The 18,382-nt window shown below is 50.5% G+C and overlaps 1 protein-coding gene across 10 annotated transcripts in view; it reads right to left on the reverse strand.

Annotated features, from left to right (window-relative positions):
• Window positions 1–18,382, reverse strand: part of LOC107263935 (protein bric-a-brac 1) — a 24,721-nt gene that overhangs the window by 2,542 nt on the left and 3,797 nt on the right. For 5 of the 10 annotated variants that reach the window (XM_025081421.1, XM_025081418.1, XM_025081415.1 and 2 more), the window contains exons 2-6: window positions 11,237–11,381; window positions 10,937–11,101; window positions 1,415–1,669; window positions 1,209–1,317; window positions 379–534 (exon numbers count right to left, since the gene is read on the reverse strand). In XM_025081421.1, coding sequence (XP_024937189.1) covers window positions 379–534; window positions 1,209–1,317; window positions 1,415–1,669; window positions 10,937–11,101; window positions 11,237–11,374 — 823 coding nt within the window. In that variant the 5' untranslated portion in view covers window positions 11,375–11,381. Of the gene's footprint in view, window positions 1–378; window positions 535–1,208; window positions 1,318–1,414; window positions 1,670–10,936; window positions 11,102–11,236; window positions 11,382–11,521; window positions 11,761–12,217; window positions 12,237–12,526; window positions 12,604–12,811; window positions 12,833–16,063; window positions 16,204–18,382 lie in introns of those variants that run through there. The other 5 variants (XM_025081417.1, XM_025081419.1, XM_025081413.1 and 2 more) reach the window with 5 other exon arrangements.

Here is an 18,382-nt window from a genome sequence, read left to right on the forward strand (position 1 = left end):
ACGGGATGGTTCGTAGATCGCGTAACGAGGAGAATGTACGACCGGAAGAAGATGCTGAACAGTGCTCGGAGGATCATGGCCATAATAGTCAAGGCTCGATAATAGGATACAGGGTTAGAAGGGTAATGAGATTCGGTGAATCGGCTATGATTGAATTAGGATTGAGGTCCGATGGAAGATCACTGAGAGAATTGGCACGACGTTAAATCGAGGATCCGGGATGAGAGCCAGGAAAACGGGTTAGAGACGAAGAACCGGGAGAAGAGGAGGAAGATGAAGAACAGAGGCGAGAGCGACGGTACGAGTCCAGGGAGCCTTCACCTTGCCTGCCTGCCAACCAGCCGGTAGGTAAGCGCGACTCGGTCTGGCGATCCGTACCTGTCGAGTGATGATCGGGATCTCTCAGGTGGGTGATCGTGGTGCCAACTAAAGTAGCGCTGGGGGGTGTGGGCTGAGTCTCAGGGGGCAGATCGACCTCTCCCGGGTCCGGATGATGACCGTAGTGACCTAACCCTGTGTGACAAAACATGTCACCTTTATTCAAAGTGAAAAGATCTGTCCCGCGCCCCGTTATTCTTAGTCGCCCCACACCTGGTCGACCCCGATAGTCCTCCTGATCCTCCCGTTTTACAGGGTCGATCGTTCCTACTCTAGCGTCTCATGATCGTTATCGTCGTCACTCATCGTCGACATCCTCGGACTGTTAGGTCATTGGGAATTTTCGTAATGGGATTAAACGCGACTAGTTTCCTTAATAAATGAAAAAGAAAAAAATGAATGTATATATATATATATATGTATATGTATATATATATATATATGTATATGAATATATATATATATATATATATATACATCGGAGACCTCGGCTAGCCTCTTTAACTTTACGTTACGTCTTACGGAAGTTAATGACACAGTCTGTCCGGCCGAAAACGAATAAGAACGAACGAGACTAGAAGAAACGGAAAGATCGGAAGAGAATAGTACGAGCGACCGGAGATCCGTAGGACAGGAAACGAGAGACGAAGAAAGATGCTGCTCCGACAACGAACGAGTAAGGAAAAGTGATCGAGGAATGAAAATGAAAGTGGAGATCCAAGAAAAAAAATATAAAAAAAAAATGGTATATATATGTAACTAAAGGGTAAGCATGAACATGAAGAGATGAATTCAGGTGTGGGGCCCGCAGTACCGTCCGATTGGCTTACCGTTATTGTTATTTGTACTGTTACCGTTGTTGTTGTCACGTTGGCAGGACTCCAGGACTACTGCGGCCTCCGCGCACTCCTCATCCTCGGTCTGCCAGCCTCTGTGATTCTGCGAAAGCAAATAGGACAGTCGTGAGAGCAAATAACTTCCCTCTACGTGCACGGGACGTAAACATTGGTCTTGGGTCCATGTTAAAGAAACGTACCTCCTTATCGTCACGACCGAAGGCCTCGGTGGCCTCTTCCTCTTTATACTGCTCGTAGTGCCTGGAGTCGGTTCGGGGCTCGAACCTGGGTCTCTTGTACCTGGGATGGTGCCTCTTCAGTTTGGTGTAGTTGAGCCGCGGTGTGCCTGGCTCTATACCTGGTGAGCTCAGACTGACCGATGGTGGACCGTCCTTGCTCTCTGGCACTTCGCAGAGCCCCTTGATCTTCAGCTGGTCGGCTGTCTTGAGCAGGGACTGCACAGAGGGACAACTTCATAAATGAGACATCGGACTAGGTACGGGTTAGCCGTGTCTGTCGGATGTCTTTTACGCCTACCCGTCTGTAACGTCTGTCCGCTTTGAGTTCCTATATTATGCGCCGACTCTACACACTAGCTACCTATACTTCCTGCATCCTCCATATGCCTCCGCCACTGGACCACTCTCTTTCTACACCCGTACGAGCTCCTCAAGAGCTACGGGCTTCGGACGTCGGAGAGCACCGGAAGAGACATTACCGTCTGAAGTCCAGACGCTCCGACGTCAACGCGTCCTTCGAAGCAAGCTCATGGTCTTGCAGGAGGCTCTGGCTCCTGGCTGTCGAATAGTGGCGCGAAGGAATTGATGACGGTAACGAGGAGACGGGGTCAAAGGGACGGAAGGGGTGTTTCATCTGGTATCAGTCAGGCATGACTGTGTATCCTTGACAAAGGCACTTCCGTTTCCGTTCTTGTACCGGTAGCGAATGAAGGTGGAGGGAGCGTGAGAAGGAACGTTAAGGACAAGAGGAATTGAAGTGTACGAAGGGAAAGAGAACGTGATCCAGCAGCCGATAGGACCAAACCCTCCTCTTGCAGCAGCCGAGCGGCTCTGTTCTTTAATCAAGCACGGGGTGGCGCGATTAGGCGACGTCGGGGGCAAGGGGTTGGCTGACGGTGTACTCGGCGTGGCTGGCTCCATACCGAAACGGGGTTGAAGGGTGGTTTGGCAACCCGCGGGAGTCGGGGGGTGGTCGGGGCGGAAGCAAGGAAGGAAGGTAGGCAGCCAGGCAAAGTACGTAGGTAGATAGGCTGAGGTGGGCAGAGGGTGGGTGGGTGCTGTTGGAGATGGCAAAAACGCCCGCAGGACGAACGGTAGGGGTGGGATGGCCTCCGACGCGGCTGTCGCGGCCCCAGGGCCGTATCGACCACCCCAAACCCCTGACTCCTCGACGGCACTGACTTGTACGGTCTACGCACGTACATCGGCGCACAAAACGCGGAAACAATTCGGCGCTTCGGAAACCAGCATCCCGACTCGAAGGTTCAGGAGGGTGACGGGGTCCATCGTACGGTTGTACAGCAACCCCGAAAAGTAACGACGGCCGTGCGTATTGTACGTACCTGCAATTTATATTGGTTCCCACCCTATGCCGTCTTTATATATATTCATATTTACCGATCCACCTATTTCACTCGGGTACCGTTATTATTATTTTTCTTTTTTTTTTCCATGTCACTCGCCGACGCCAGGGCCGGCTACTCACCCTGCCGGTGGGATCTACGATTTCCCGTCGCGGCTTCAAATTAATTTTTCAACCCCTTTTCGACTCCACAGCCCACCCCGCTGCCACGGGCAACTTCACCGGCGACGTCGCCAGTGGCGTCACCCTCTACCGATCCATAAAACTCAACGCTTTGGCCCTTCCTGGGGATTAGTACCAAGAAGAGTACGAAGCAAGTATTGTAAACATCGTAAACAATTCTCCCGGGTGCAAAAGGCACCCAACCCCTTGACACAGATGAAACCGAGTTAGTCGTCTGGGAATAAGAGAAAAATAATCTGCATAGAAACTCGTACAACCTCCCTGTACGATAAATAAGATATTGCAGGAATGAAAAGAAAGTTCATAATAATTCCCCGCGCAAAGGGTGCAAGGGCTTTCTCCTCTGTGGTCGCGAGCACACTGGGAAAAGTCCACTAGTAGAATTCAACCTCACCCAATCAATACCGAGGGGATTCAAGGGCATCGCCCAACCAATTATCTTTGACTAATTGGCAAGAACGAAAATAGAAAAGAAAACAAAACAAAATTCACGCGTAAATCCCACTTCCGATCGCTTCGCCATCTTGCGCCTGTACCAACGAACTCCTTCGTCCATCGTTTCTCCTAAGAACCTTCGAATAAAATCCACGCGCGGTACGAGCCAAACGATCAAAATATTACAAAGCAACTGCCGGGATTCTACAAAGTGCCAAGGAGCCCGATACCCCAGTAAGTCCAACAGGTGTAAATCCGTAGAATTCAGGAAGGAAGCGGAGTAGACTCAACTGGGCTTTGTGGGTTAGGGGTGAGAAGGGGGGAGGGGGGTTGACGTCGGGAAGGCTGGGGATCCTCGAGAAAAGACGGAAGAAAGAATCTTCAAGGCAATTTCTATGTGATATATATATATATATATATATATATACATAACAGATATACGTAGGTAGCAAGTGCCGACTGAGCAGCCAAGGACGGGGAAGACGAAGTGGAGTGCAGAAGGGGGTTGGAAGGGAGGTAAGGAGAAATAGAAGTAAATGGAGTACGAAGAGGAATTCAGAATGATAGTAGAGCGTGCGAGGGTCGACTCTCCACTATTACGAATACAGCGACATAACGGAATTGATAATGTAACGGGCGACGCGAACATAACATAACCTTACTTCTCTCTACTATAACCTCCTTTCTGCTGAATGGGAGCGCGACCCCGGCCGCCACGTGCTTCTTTCTTTCTACCTTCTCATCCCCTTTCTCTCTCTCTCTCTCTCTCTCTCTCTCTCTCTCTCTCATGCAGTACACTCATCTTCCCCGACCGTCCTTCGAAATCTCACAGCAATACAAACAGAACTGGAGAAGTTCTCGAATGCAAAAGTGCGTATATAAAAAGTTCGTTGATGGGGTCAAGGGTGAGCTTCGAATACGTAAAAGGAACGTTCCTCAGGATATTTTCCCTATTTGCATGGGACACTGAGAACATTTATTTCTCGAGACCTGAGCATTCCTGAATTTCGTTTTGTTTTTTTTTTTGCCATAGACATTCAACGAAGATGGGGAAGGGTCTGGAATTTTGTATGAAATTTTTGGAAAGACGCTCCCGGTACGTTATTTTCATAAAAATTGTTGCTCGTATTATCAGTGCCACCTTCTGTTTAAAGACCCGATACACGTCAATCGCTTCAGGATATTCGAATGGTCGTGCCCAGTCGAAAACTCTAATGATCTCAAGGAATGCCACGTGACATTTTTTACTAGAAAATGTCTTTCTAAGCCAACACGAGATACAGCCGGTGACGTTTATTAAGGGGCACGAATAAAAAGGCGCGAGTTGTCCATCTGCAGTTTGACGATTCAGTGGCCGAAGGACGTGAAAAATTTACGCGATAAATTTGACGGCTGTTCCCCATAGATCCCGTCCGAACGACGCTCGCGTCTTTAGTTCCAAGTAGACGAGATTTGGCGAGGCTATCGACGTGCTGGTCGGATGTTTACGAATGCGAGTTAGGGGAGCCTGATAACGCGTGACCAACTTGCTCCATGCAGACGTAGCTAAGGGCTCTTACAAGACCACGTTTTCTCCATCACCCGGCCGACCCACCGATCGTCCCGCCCGCGGAAGATTCGAATATTCGCACAAAGAGGAAAGAGCCTAAAGCAATGCAAAACCTACTGGATGGGACAACCTGAACTGGCCGAGCAAGACCCAAATTCCGACGGAAAGACCGCAGGTAGCGCGTACGCAGCCTAGCCGGCTTCGGAAGTCCCGAAAAAGAGACACATGGGTGGATCCCACGAGGAATCAAGGTGCAACGAGGGGAACTTCCGGCGAGGGAAATCCTTTCCGTGCGTTCTCTTTCGCGTCCACGTCCCTTCTCGCTCCCACTCACCGTATTTCTTCGGCACTGATTCAACCCTGATCGCAGCGGGGAGGTAAGGCAGCCTTGAATTCCAAGAGGGAGCGGAAGTCACCGAGCGAGATTCCCACCGGAAGAGCACAGGACGTCGCAGCCTCCGATAACCGGGTGCGTAGCGAGTACACGAGTACGCAATTTAACCCGCGCGCAAGACGAGCCACGGTGAACGCCTTGTAAAAAAAAAAAAAGAAAAAAAAAAAAACCGTCCTGGATACGCGGTAAGTTAGCCCGAGTTTTCGACACGAGGTGAACGAACTGTGAGCATCGTCGGGAAGTCGGTTTGTCGACTACAAAGAGAGCCACGCGCGAATCGTATGAATTGGACAAAGGGACGCGAGCGAGGATTCGCAACGGGTGAATCTTAGGGGACCTTAAGGATTATCACTCACCTGATGGTCCTGGCCGAAGAGGAAGTACGTATTCCGAACGTGGGTCGTCACGACGCGCGAGCACCGGGATATCAACACGGAGGCTGAGTGGCGTTGTACGAAGAAGAGGAAAAAGAAGAAGAAGAGGAGGAGGAGGAGGAGGAGGAGGAGGAGGAAGAAGAAGAAGAAGAAGATCACGAGGAACGGGAGGATGATAATTCGTGGCAGGGCCCGCTCTCCTCCGCGGCGAAGCCCAACGAAAGTGAAATGGCATTCGGCGGCGTTCGTGGAGGGCGCGCATCGGAGGACGCCGAGTGGCGCGGAGCGCCGGCAGCAGAGTACGAGGACAAGGTGGTGGAGGAGAGCGGAGGAGGCAGAGCACGCCAGGAGGACCAGGAGAGGCAGCGGAGGAGCCGCTGGAGGAGGAGGTAGCGCCGCCACTGCTGCTTGCAGTGATGCTGGTGGTGGTGGTGGTGGTGGTGGTGGTGGTGGCGGAGCGAGGAGAGACGCCGGCGAAGGAGGACGCGATGAAATTCGCCGGCGCGACCGACAAGGACGCCCAGAATCAGGCGCTGCGACGAGGAAGAGACTCGAGGGATGCTCGACGCGAAACAGAACAGAATACGAATACGGGCGTGAGGGAGCTGGCGAGAGAGACCCGCTCGCCGGTCAGAGAGAGAGAGAGAGAGAGCCTGGAGAGGCTGAGAGTTAGGACGATGAGGTACTGAGGCAGATGGCTGGATATTCAGCCTATGGAGTGACATTGGGATCGAGAGAGAGAGAGAGAGAGAGAGAGAGAGAGAGAGAGACTCCCTAAAAGAGGAGGAACGATTCGGAGGGAGACGAGAGTCAGTATTGAGGGCTGAGGGTTCAGGGCTGAGGAGCTAGGAAGGGTGAGAGGGGGAGGAGCGGGAGGGGACAGAGGTGAGGAACCTCGAAACCGAAAGGTATGCGCCCGACAGAGAGGATCGATCTATGGAAACTCAGGCTCGACATAGAAGACAACCTCGAAAAGGGGTCTCTCTCTCTCTCTCTCTCTCTCTCTGTCTCTCCTCCCTCATACCTATAACGCTCACCATCTCTCAAGTCCCTTTCATTCCCTTATACTTCTCTTCCAGCCACTTGCTAAGCCTCTCGAGGGAAGTCACCTTTTGCCGATTAATCCTCGATTCGCGATCGAGAGTACGAAATTCCACGCGAATCTATATATACGAGGCGCAGTTCCTCGTGAAGCCGCGTTAAGCAAATATACACAGGGAATACGATTCCACTCGGTTCCCCGTATTGTTACTCAATTTTTGACCGAGAGACAATCGATCCCTCCCGAGTGACATACGAAAATGTCCTCGTGGCGCGAACCCGCGTACCGAAGTCTCCCTCTCTCTCTCCATCTCTCTTACTCCCACCCCGCAGCAAGGTCTATGACGATAGAAAGAAAGAGACGGCGAAAACACGGACGTGCGACACACGCACGAAGACCGGGTGCCTACTAGCGCAGGAGAGCCGAGTAGACGGTCGGCGCGGCGGGCAGAGTGGGGGTACCGGCTCGGGGGTACAGTGCGAGCAAGAGATTAACGAGAGAGGAGTCTCTCGGCAGCGTGGACACGTACGTATGTCCAGAGCCTACGTGCAAGTGCACGTGCAGAGTGGTGAGACGGCGGAGCAGTAGCGGGAACCCGAGGGGGATGCGTGGAGGTGGTAGCCAGCCGCTCTGTGTATTTGGTAAGAGGCAAGCGTGGCGGGAACGCCGACGGGCGGGGAGGGAGGGAGAGGGGTGACGTTGCCGTCGGGCGCGCCCGAACCGATCCGCGCGGGAGAAAGAGAAAGAGAGTCAGAGAGGCAGCCAGTCAGCCGGCCGGCCGACTATGGAAGTCCAAAAGGGAGAGACCGATGTGAACGGCTGAGCGACTAACGAGTGCGAGACACGTAGACCGATTCTGGCTAGGCGGCTGGGCCGCCGCTGCTGCTGCTACGCGGGTAGACGGCTACGAGTGCTACGAGACACCGACAGAGAAGGAGACAGAGGCCGAGCGCACGGGTGCGAGAGAGAGAGAGAGAGAGAGTGAGACAGAGGAGCGGAGAGTCGAGGCAGCAGAGCTTGCGCGCGGACAAAGAGAATCTGCGGCTCCAGTCGGCACGCACACGCACTGGTTGTCGCGTCTACCGTCTACGCATACATGATCGAGGGGCCGCTCGACTGCAGAAACCACGTTCTGTGTACAGTCACCGGACAAAATACATTCCTTCGCTCGGGTCTCAGCTATAACTATGCATCCGTTACACACGACTGTGTCTGCTACTCGCCGGTGCCACTTTCTACAGGTCGATTCAACTTCCACGCGCCGATCGGACCCGACAGCCGTCACTCGATTACTTTTGTCCGAGGCTGCAATTTGGCAACACCGGGCTGACCGCAGCAGCAGCCGGTGGTGGGTCCGCTGGGTAAATCGGCGATTTGATCTGTCGACGGGAGAAGGGTTATCTTCGTTATTGTTGTAGGACCCCCCCCCCCCGGGGGAGAACAAAGAGAGGGAAAAATATCAAGAAAATTCAACCAGACCCACACGGCACTCGGCAATGGAAATTCTTGATACAAGCACAGACATTCCTGCGCGCGACGCAGAAACCGATTCTCCCAAGAACAGTTAACTCGTTCCAGTTTCCAGCTGGACGACGGGGTTTGAGTTTCTCCGATGCGTCTCGATTCGAGCCTTCCTAGGTGTAGGATCAGTCAAATCCAAACGGGGTCACTCGAGAAGGCGTTTCTCTCTCTCTCTCTCTCGTCTCTCTTCCTTTCCTTCCGTCTCTCCTCCTTGCTTCGTTCTCGGGCGATATTTCCTCCTTTGGGCCCATTCCCCAATTCGCTTGGGCCTGGCTCCCGGTAGATCACCCCGCCCGTCCCCACCCGTTTCCACCGGCCCCTCCCCTATCGCCGCTCGCAACGCCATCCGGGGATAACTCTCGAAAGGAGGTCGGCGTGCCGTTCCTTGCTTTCTCTCATCCTTCCGTCCTTAGAGAGACGCTCGACTTTTACTTCTCGACCTTATTTCGCGAGAAAGACAACCCGCCACAGTCTCTTTCACCCGGAGACGATCGCGCACCCGCGGCGAAACAAGGTGTAAAGCAAAACCCATGTTCAACTCGGTCTCCTGGGTCTCTGTGCCTTTTACCGCGGGAACGACCTAACCTTTCCTTATCGGCGAACTTCAACTGCGTCACGACGTTGCTTCTTCTATTCCCGTGTTATTGCCCGAGAGCACCTACGGGATAAGTACGAGATGAATCTTGAGGGTACGCAGCATCCTTTTAGCGAACTGTACCGATAGGGGGACTCCGTGTCAAGGACGTTATCGAGAATTAATATTTTGGAGATCGAAATTTTTCTTTTTTACCAACAAAAAATTTATGGTCCTTTGGGATGCTGCGTGAAAGGGGACACGCGAAAATATCGCGAGGATATATTTTGCGCATGGAGAATAGCTGCAATCTTGGAGCGCGTGCCAAAGTATTCCGAGGAACGAGGCGATGGAGAAGAAGAATGAGAGGGAGAGGGAGGAAGATAAAGAGAAGGCAAAGCGTCGAGAGTGATTTCGGAAACGAAGAAAAGGAAAACGAACCGAGAAGAAAGAAGCCGAAGGGATATATTGGCCAAGCAACAAATCTTCGAGGCATCCTAAATAGGAGCGCGTGTTTTCGCGTACGCGCAAAACGAGAGGGACGAGGGGAGCGGAGGGAAGGAGAGTCCGAGAGAGAGAGAGGATACGGTACGATAGGCCGAGGAGAGATAGGAAGTGGGTGCAAATATTCAATCAGCAGCTCAAACAGTGGGCTGCGACGAAAGAGAGGGGGAAAATCCACGGAAAATCCGTTTGGCAAACAACCAGGCTGCCTGCTCGGGTCGCGAAAATGAATTCCGTCTTTAGTCCAGAGTTTCTTCTTTTTTCTTTCGTGCACGATAATCGTTACTTTGAATTTACGATATTCCTTGAGTGTTCTTCGTCGCGAGAATCGAGTGACGGGTGTAGTATCTAGAGACAAGCTTGTTTTGTACCTTGCATCTTTTTTTTTTTCTTCATCGTAATCGGAGAGAGATTCGTGTAGAAGTATACCGAGAGAACAGATAGCGGCAGCGAAGCTACGATATAACTCTGATAAATGATAAGCGAACTGAACTTGAGCGACGCAATTAATAAATCCAAAGTGTTGCGTAATTTTCGTATTTATCCCTACGGGGATATTTCGTTCTGCAATTATACTCGGATTACACGCTCGGTAAAGTTAATGACTCCAGGCAAACCCTTCCGACTGGTCACCCTCCTAGCGAACGTATAGGCTCGTTACAAACCCAAGGGTCGATGAAGCCAACCCCGCGGATTGAATTCACGACCACCGAGAACCGCCGTACCAACAGTGTGCAGAGTAGCCTGATTGCCAAACAATACCCCCTAACGAGATGGGGTCGAAGACTGTCTCTTATTGATCTGCTCGTAACCACCAGGAAAGGAGTCTGACGGTCCAAGTCGGTCGAACGATAATCATCGAGTGACAATACAAAAAAAATGATCCTCAGTTTTCAAGACGCCGTGAGTCCTTGAGGGGGAAAAAAAAAAAAATTACAAAATCTTCAAAAAATCAATATAAAAATGAAAAAAGGAAGATTCCGTGTCGGAGATGAATATTTACGAGTAGAAGATCAATATGCGATGAAGAAGGCCATTGGTCGTTTAATGGGAACAGGAAACGTGGAATGAATCATGTGGTGGTATATAGGACGTACTAGCGGAATTCGAAAAACCCCATAGATAAGTGCAGGATGGTCTTCTGGATAAATGGTGCTGGTCCACGTGGCTTATCCACTGTCGCAGCATCCGGGCTAACCTACTTGCCGAGAGTAGGTTACCGACGGGATCTCAGGCGTAAGGGTAAAGAAGGCAGAGGCGTGGGTATCGTCGGTAACAAAAGTGCAGAAACGCCAGAAGAGAGTTGACGCTGAGCTGACGGATATTAAAAGTGGTACGAGAAACGGATGTACGGACAGACAGCTAATTGACTTCCGCTGTCGGTAACAGCTTCCGATTCGTTATCAATAAACTGTTACGTTTCTAAGAGAAAGAAATATCGCTCGCCTGACTATACGAGATTTTTCAAAATTCGAGTAAAAAAAGAAAGAGTTAATTCGTCACAAAGGTCGTAATGATTTCGGTGAATCATTACTTCGTCTTACCTGAAGCTCTGCCTGGGACACGTCGATCTCTCCTCTGTAGACAAATTCGATGATGAACTTGAGATCATTGAAGCACACGTCCTGCGGCATGATGATCGTCGGATGTTTGCAGGGATTGGAGAGCAATAACTTTTGAAAATAGGAACTGCATGCTGACAAGACGACCTGGATAAACGAGAAGAAGCATAATAACCTGAAGTAAGATTGACAAGTAGACAAATTTGGAAAAAAAGATGGAAGTGTTCATTTTTTTATATTTTTTCTTTTTTTGAAAAATTTTTACAAAATCATAATCTTTACCTTGTGCGCTTTTAACGATGCTTCGTTACAGGCTAGGGTCACGTCTACGAAGGCCTCTGTCTGTAGGAGCTGATGAAAGACGGACGTCATATTCGACTGGTAGTTGTTCCAGCGCAGGCAGTAATGCTGCCCGGCCATGCCTCCGCTGCAATAACACAATTAAATAACCTGATAAGATTTTCCTTTTCCATTATCAATATAATATTATTCAACAATGCGCTAACGAACTGTCATCGACTATCGCAGAGTGCGAAGAGCCAAGGTAGCTAACCAACTGGCAAGTACCTGTAGTGAATACCCCAGAATTGATCGGACTCCATGACAAGATCAAAAATTCTCTAAACTATCCTCAGAGAAACGATTAAGATTGAGAAACTCGTAGATTCAACCGGAGACAATTTAACGAGCGTGAAAGTAAACGGGACAAGGGTGAAAAACAGCCCCGAGAGCGTCGCCCGATGCTAAATACCCACGTAGACTAAAAGCGAAAGAATTGAGAAAGAGAATTGGGATTAAAAAAAAAAAATCAAAAAAATAAAACATCCAAAAAATAAAGAAAAACCCAAGAACAAAGTACAAGCCTAAAAAAAATAGCCCGATCCAAAAATAATTTACATGATTTCACTCCGACTCGCAAGTACGAACTGCGTCGCGGACCTGTCTAAAGATATATCAGACAGATAATTAAAAAAAAAAACACTTTTTTCCCCGTACAACGTGTAATCGCTCTCTCATTTCCTCTAAGCAAAAGTCCGTATTCACGATGTCACGTTAAACGCCGATCGATCGGTCCGAGCGACAAAAGGACGCGTCCACCCTAAGCCGTTGGCTGGTAACTGTACTCGTGGCCGAAGTGAAGAAAAAAAAAAGGAAAAGAAAAGAAAAACAAGAGACGCGCGCCCGAATAAATTGCAACGAGCGTTATTGCATATTTGAATTTTCACACAGCGAGATTTGGGCGTTGGTCTGGCCGACATTCACCTGTTCTGTGAACTGTGCTTTATCAGTCTATCTATGTGACTCTTTATACAGGCTATTTGCGTTATCTGTCCATAGGCACACGGACTTTTATCAGCTGCTTAGACGTGGCGATAACGGGAAGTCTAAGCCCGACATTTTCTCTGCGTCTCTCCTCCTTCCACCTCCTCCTCCTTCTCCTTCCACCTCCTTCTTTCACACAGCCTTCCTCTCCTCCTCGCACCTCCGTCCAATCGCCCGCCCATATACCCCGGACACACGCAACCTCTTACGTACTACCTTGCACGCGCCTATGCACATGCGTATATGCACCTCGTAGCGATACCAACATGGCCAACGTTATACTCCGTCTCTTCCTGTTTCTCCATCTCCATCTATTCCTGTTGCTACTGCCGTTGCTACTGACGCCGCTGCTGCCGCTGTCGCTACTAATACGAATATTACTTCCCATCCTTCTTATCCACTGGCAGGCCACTCTCTCTCTCTCTCTCTCTCTCTCTCTCTCTCTCTCTCTCTCTCTCTCTTCTCCGATTCTGCCTCGTGTCTCTCCATCCGCTTGACTCTCCTTCTCTACCTACTTTACCTACTTTTACCTGCCTTCATAGAAGCAGCTTTCTTGCCCCAGCCAGCCTGCCAACCTTTCAGGTTACCCGCCGACAGTGCCTTCCTTTCTTGCTTGCTTGGTTGCCTGCCTGGTCTGCCCCTGGTCTGTCTATCCTGTCTCCCTTTACCCGTCCGTCTCTCATAAGCGCCTATAACGCATTTACCAATCCTTTCGTAGCCCCGCGTGCAGCCGACTCTTCGTCAGAGCTACTTCGTATCTTGAAATTGGGTTACCTATACTCTCGACTGATGACGCTGATAGTGCGTGATAACGGACGCGCGAGGGATAACCGACGAGGACGATCGTTAGCTCCGATCTTATTGCACATGCTCTTTCTGCACTCGGATAACCAAGCTCGTCGCTTTACCAATCGAGCTACGATTCCTTCTCGCGAGGCCTATCGACACGAAAGTACCGAGTGAGATGGTTACACCTGAGAAATAGAAAAAAAAAGGATATCGTTGAACGTAGCAGAAGTGCAGGTGTGCATATCATCCTAGTGTTTTATAAGCTGGGGTACGAGGTTACCCCGTGCAAAAGTAAGGATCCAGTATATACGTATATACAGTAACATATATATATATATATATATATATATATATATATATATATACACGCCTGGTGAGCCGCTTCAGGGCTTATCGATCTGCGTTACTCGCTGCCCGCGTCCAATCGGAACGATCGATACGCTTTCGCGGCACGATCGATCTTTCGCCACGTTCAAAACGCCCGATCTATTGTCGTCCCGTGATTTTTAGCTTCTAGCAAAAGTAACCTGCGATATTCGATATACCAAGAATCCCCATTATCCCTCACGAAGGACGCGGCCCGAACGTATTGGCGACAGTCAACCAAGCATGATTTATGGTTACCTGTTCGTCGACGACTTCAGGGCATTCGCAAGGAGGCATTGAAGGTAAGGATCGCGAGAAGGAAGGAAGGAAAAAGTATTGCAATTTCACGTGTGCACTCGTTCTTCCTTTCATTCTCGTTTTTACTGCTGGCATCCAAAGGGACTACCTAACTACCACCACGACGAAGACGTCGACGTCGGGCGTCGATCTCTCTCTCTCTCTCTCTCTCATCTTTTTCCCCTTTCGAAATACGTTTCCATCTTTTCTTCGCTTAACCCCCCTCTCTGGCGTCACCCCTCTGCCACCCCCCCCCTCCCCATGTCCATCCACCAGACTTCTTTTCCCTCTACGATTCATCTCAATTTTTCTTTGCGTTTTTTCAATTCCCCCGTCTATCTATCTTCTGGCTCTCTCTCTCTCTCTCTCTCTCTCTCTCTCTCTCTCTCTCTAGCTCCTACCATATGCCTCTGTCCTTCTCTCTCTCTCACTTGGTTCTTCTCGTCTTCCGTCCTCTCTCCTTTCCACGCCTCTCCTCCTCGTACCATTGAGGCAGTCCCTCCACCTCCTCCACCTCCTCCTCCTCCTCCTTCTCTCGGGCTTTCTACCTTTTTCTCGGGTGCTCTTTATTCCTCGGAGCCTGCTTTCCTCTCTCCCTCCTTACACCCCCTCCCCGAGCCACCCTCCTCTCATCCGTTCTACCAGAGGCTCCTCTTCTCTCCGAACTTCCATTTACTCGGCTCTAACCGTCCCTCGACCCGACGAAGACGCTATTTTCTCCCGGCTCCCTTTTCTTCACGGTCTCCACACACTGTATACAGCACACGGCAGAGACACCAACACTAGCACGTTTTTTCTTCCACCCCCACCCACTTTCCGCCACCTCCTCCTACATCCCTCTTTCCTTCCCCTCGCGCTTTTTACGTTTTTCCAACGTTATCGACCTTCTTCTCGGACTCTCTTTCGACCGACCCTGCCGAGTTCGGCCTTGGCGAACGAGAAGGACCGAGGAGACAGAGAGGGAGAGCCAGATAAGAAACGAGGCTGGTAGCGTCGAGGGTGGAATTTACTAGGGATTTTAGAAAAAAAGAAAAAAAAAAAAAATAAAACCTAAATTTTTCCTTCGGCAACTCCCTCTGCAGCATCTTCCGTCGTTCTCGCTCCCCCTTCACTATCCATCTCCTCTGTATGCACGAGGGATGCTTTCGAAGCGAGCCGTATCAGTGAACGTTAACTTAGCAAGAGTTAGAAATGGCGAGGGGGGATGTCGAAGAATGATAAAAAAGAAAATATGAAAAAGGGTCGCTCGACTCTCATTCGAATTTTCTCACCTAATCGGGATCCATCGCTGCGGTTCGCTCTCGCATCTCGCGATTCGAATTTCGAAACCAGCTCGGAGAAAGGCGAAGCGGAGGAAGTCGAGATCGCGCGACGCACATTGGCATATCGCGTGTGTATATATATATATATATATATATATATACGCCGATATGGATTGCACGTGCGCGACGCTGGTATATATATGCATATATATCAGAGCTACCTTCTATACGGACCGTGAGAGAGTGTCCGAGAAAGGGAAGAGAGAGGAAAAAGAAAGGAAGGCAATCGGTGGAAAGGCCTTTCCGAGAAAGCGAGAATCCGGGAAGGGATCTCCTCCTCGCGCCCGACAACGTAGTCCTAATTTCCGTCCTGTCTGTACCGTAAGACATAACAGTACCGCATTCCGCGTGCCCTTCTTTCTTCGTTTCTCCTGTGCCCCGTGCCCTCGCTCCCTCTCCCTCTCTCACTCTTTTTCTTATCCTCCTCCTTTCGACCTTCTCGCCGACTACCACCCACCCACTGCGCTTCGACCTATAACGAGCAGCTCAAAACTTTCAGTCGCCTCCTTCGCCGCTTTCCTTCCGTCGTCGCCGTTTCGTCGTATTCTTATTTTCGAAAGTCCAACGAGCAACAATGAAAGGCGCGGAAACGAAGGAAGGCGGCGAAGGAAAGAAAAAAAAAAAAAAAAAAAAACACTACGCTGCTGCTTGGCAAATATTCGTTTCTGACATAGCGCGAGACACGTTAGAACGCTTCGATAAAACCGAGCGAAAGAGGAAGGACGTCGTACAGAGGATATGGTTAGAGAGAGAGAGAGAGAGAGAGAGAGAGAAAAGAGTATCCGTAAAGTTACCAGATACGCGCCAACGATATACGAGACAGCCAGGGTTAACCAGGACAGCCAACTTTTGCCACCGTTAATATTAATCCTGAAAGTTCCTCAATTACCCATGATCCTCTGTTTCTAGGCAGGTTCATACAGGCACGAATTCCTAATGCATCCGGCGCAGCTGTTACGTAATACGTCGGATATTATCGAAAGAGGTCGGTAACGTTATCCACGATGCCTACCCTTAGGTCCCACGTGGATTTGCCTTTGGCTTTATCGTCTTGTAAAATGCAACGATACGCCCGAGTAGACGGCTGACCTCCACCCGGGGGTTGGTGGGCACTGTGCTATAGCACTGCTGCTGCAACCCACTGTCGTATCACTGTTATATATCTATATATAATATACCCGAGCACTGTCACCATGAAAATCCTCCAAGATACACTCTGCCCCACGCGAATAGTAAAGGGGGGTTGACGCGTGACCCGATTCAAGGTCGCACAGAAGCTTTCAGTCGGAAAGGCCGCTTTCACGCGACTCGTACGTTTGCCACGAGTTATCGTTCTCTGTATTTCGAAAAACGAGCCGCGAAGTAGCGTCCAGCCTCGGAGCCTCGGTAGCTCCTTTCTTCGTGGTATTCGTACGAGTGCGAAGGGTGCGAGGAGCGCCGGGCTCCGTTTTCCAGGGGGACTTGGGAGGAAGGACGAAGGAGGAGCAGGAAGAAAGAGAGGAGGAGGAGGAGGAGGAGGAGAAGGGAGGCAGGAATAGAACGAGGGAGAAACGGTGGGTAGGGGAGGGGTGCAAGAGGGCAGGGAGGGAAAGGGCCCAGTGAACGAGCGAATGTCTACGTGCGCGCGCGTGTGTGGTATAAAAGGATGAAGGGATTTCTCTCTGGAAGGTTTTCCACTCCCCTCCTCCTTCCCACCTTCGTCTCTTCTCTCTTTCGCTCTGCCATTCCCACCGCCAGACCCTCGGAAGTCCACGCGGAGACAGCGCCGTAAGGAGCGCGCCGAGGAAAAAGGGTCCGCGGAGAAAGGGCGGAGAGGGTGCGAACGGGGGATAAATCTCTTTGTGCTCCCGAGCGAAGAGACGAAAGAGCAGATGGTCATTTCAGACAATAAGAAACTCCGAGATAAGGGGATCGCGAGAGTAAGGACGGATAGGGAGTAAGAGGGGAAAGGACGGAGGGAGACGAAGAAAGAAATTGGAGGGGGACGAGGGCGGAAGGAGGTAGGGAATAGGGAGAAGGGAAGTCGAGATAATGAGGAGTAATGAGAGAGAGAGAGAGAGTGAGAGAGAGATGAACGAAGAAAAAGGGGAAAGATCGTTCCCGATGACAAAGGGGAAGAGAGTGAAGGAAAAAAAAAGCAAATAAAGGGAAACAGGGGACAAGCGAGAATGGAAGAGGAGAGGCCGGAAGGGAAGGCTGGATAGGAAACGGACGATGAGTCAGTCTCAAAGTGGACCCTACGGACGATCCCTGGTCGGGATTAATGACTTTGGATCTAACCGGTACCTACCATAGCCCATAAAGTCCACCCCTCTATGTGCTACCAGTTTTCTTACTATTCGCGTATATATATTTTTTGATATCCGACAGAACGAAGAAAATGATTAGTTAAGAATTCTAGCAGCGAGTTCGGACAAGGCGGATAGGATGGGTATGATCGAGGTGGATGACGCGACCGAGTGATTCTGCCAGGAGAGATCCTTGAATGGTAGGGATCGACTCTTCGACAGGTCTGAACGAGTCTGAGACGCGTAGGAGGACGAGTGGCACGTGGTGCCCTGTACGAGTGAGTTATCCAGAAGGAAGTGCTCCTTGGTACTGAATTATCGATGGGCTGATAAACCCTGCTGGGACAAACAAATTAGGTGAAAGAGGGAATCCTGTGAAAGGGCCGCATGGAGCTGACCGTAGGACACGTCAGTACGTACGTGTATACGGAGGACGTAGATAAGCCGTAGTTCTGTGTCAAGGAGCGCAGTTAGCTCGTGGATGCGTAGGAAGTTTCTACACGTCTAACTCTGAAGTAGTAGAAGTGCGCTGCGTGGTTGATAGGTAGGTAGGTGGGTAGGTGGGTAGGTGGGTAGGTGTATAGGACGCGAAGAGGAGGAAGATGGAGAAGAAGGAGAACGATGGGAGCTGCGGCTAAAGTTGCTCCTTCCCCCGTCCCCACCTCAGACTCTACCACCCGTCCGGCCAACCCCAACCAAAAACAGGATGTGGCCAGTCGCAGAAGAAAGGGATCAGGACGAAAGGGAGAGGAAGGGATCGGAAGCGAGAATGGGGAATAGGAGGAGAGAACGTGGGGCTCGGATCAGAAGAAGGAATGAGAGGCAGAGAAGGGTGAAAGGCGAGAGAGGGTTGAATAGCGGAAGAGAGGCCAAGGGAGAGCCAGATCGAAACGGTAGAAGAGCGAAGAGGTTAGGGTGGCAGACAGGATGCTAGGGGGAGAGTCGAATGGGAGAGAGAGAGAGAGAGAGACGGAGAGAGGGGGGAAACGAAGAGAGCGAGAGAGAATGGCGAAGTTGAGTTTGCAGTGAGTCAGACGTGTTTT

The sequence above is a fragment of the Cephus cinctus genome, unplaced genomic scaffold (assembly GCF_000341935.2).
Source record: "Cephus cinctus unplaced genomic scaffold, Ccin1 Ccin1_scaffold0168, whole genome shotgun sequence".
Taxonomy (NCBI): domain Eukaryota; kingdom Metazoa; phylum Arthropoda; class Insecta; order Hymenoptera; family Cephidae; genus Cephus; species Cephus cinctus.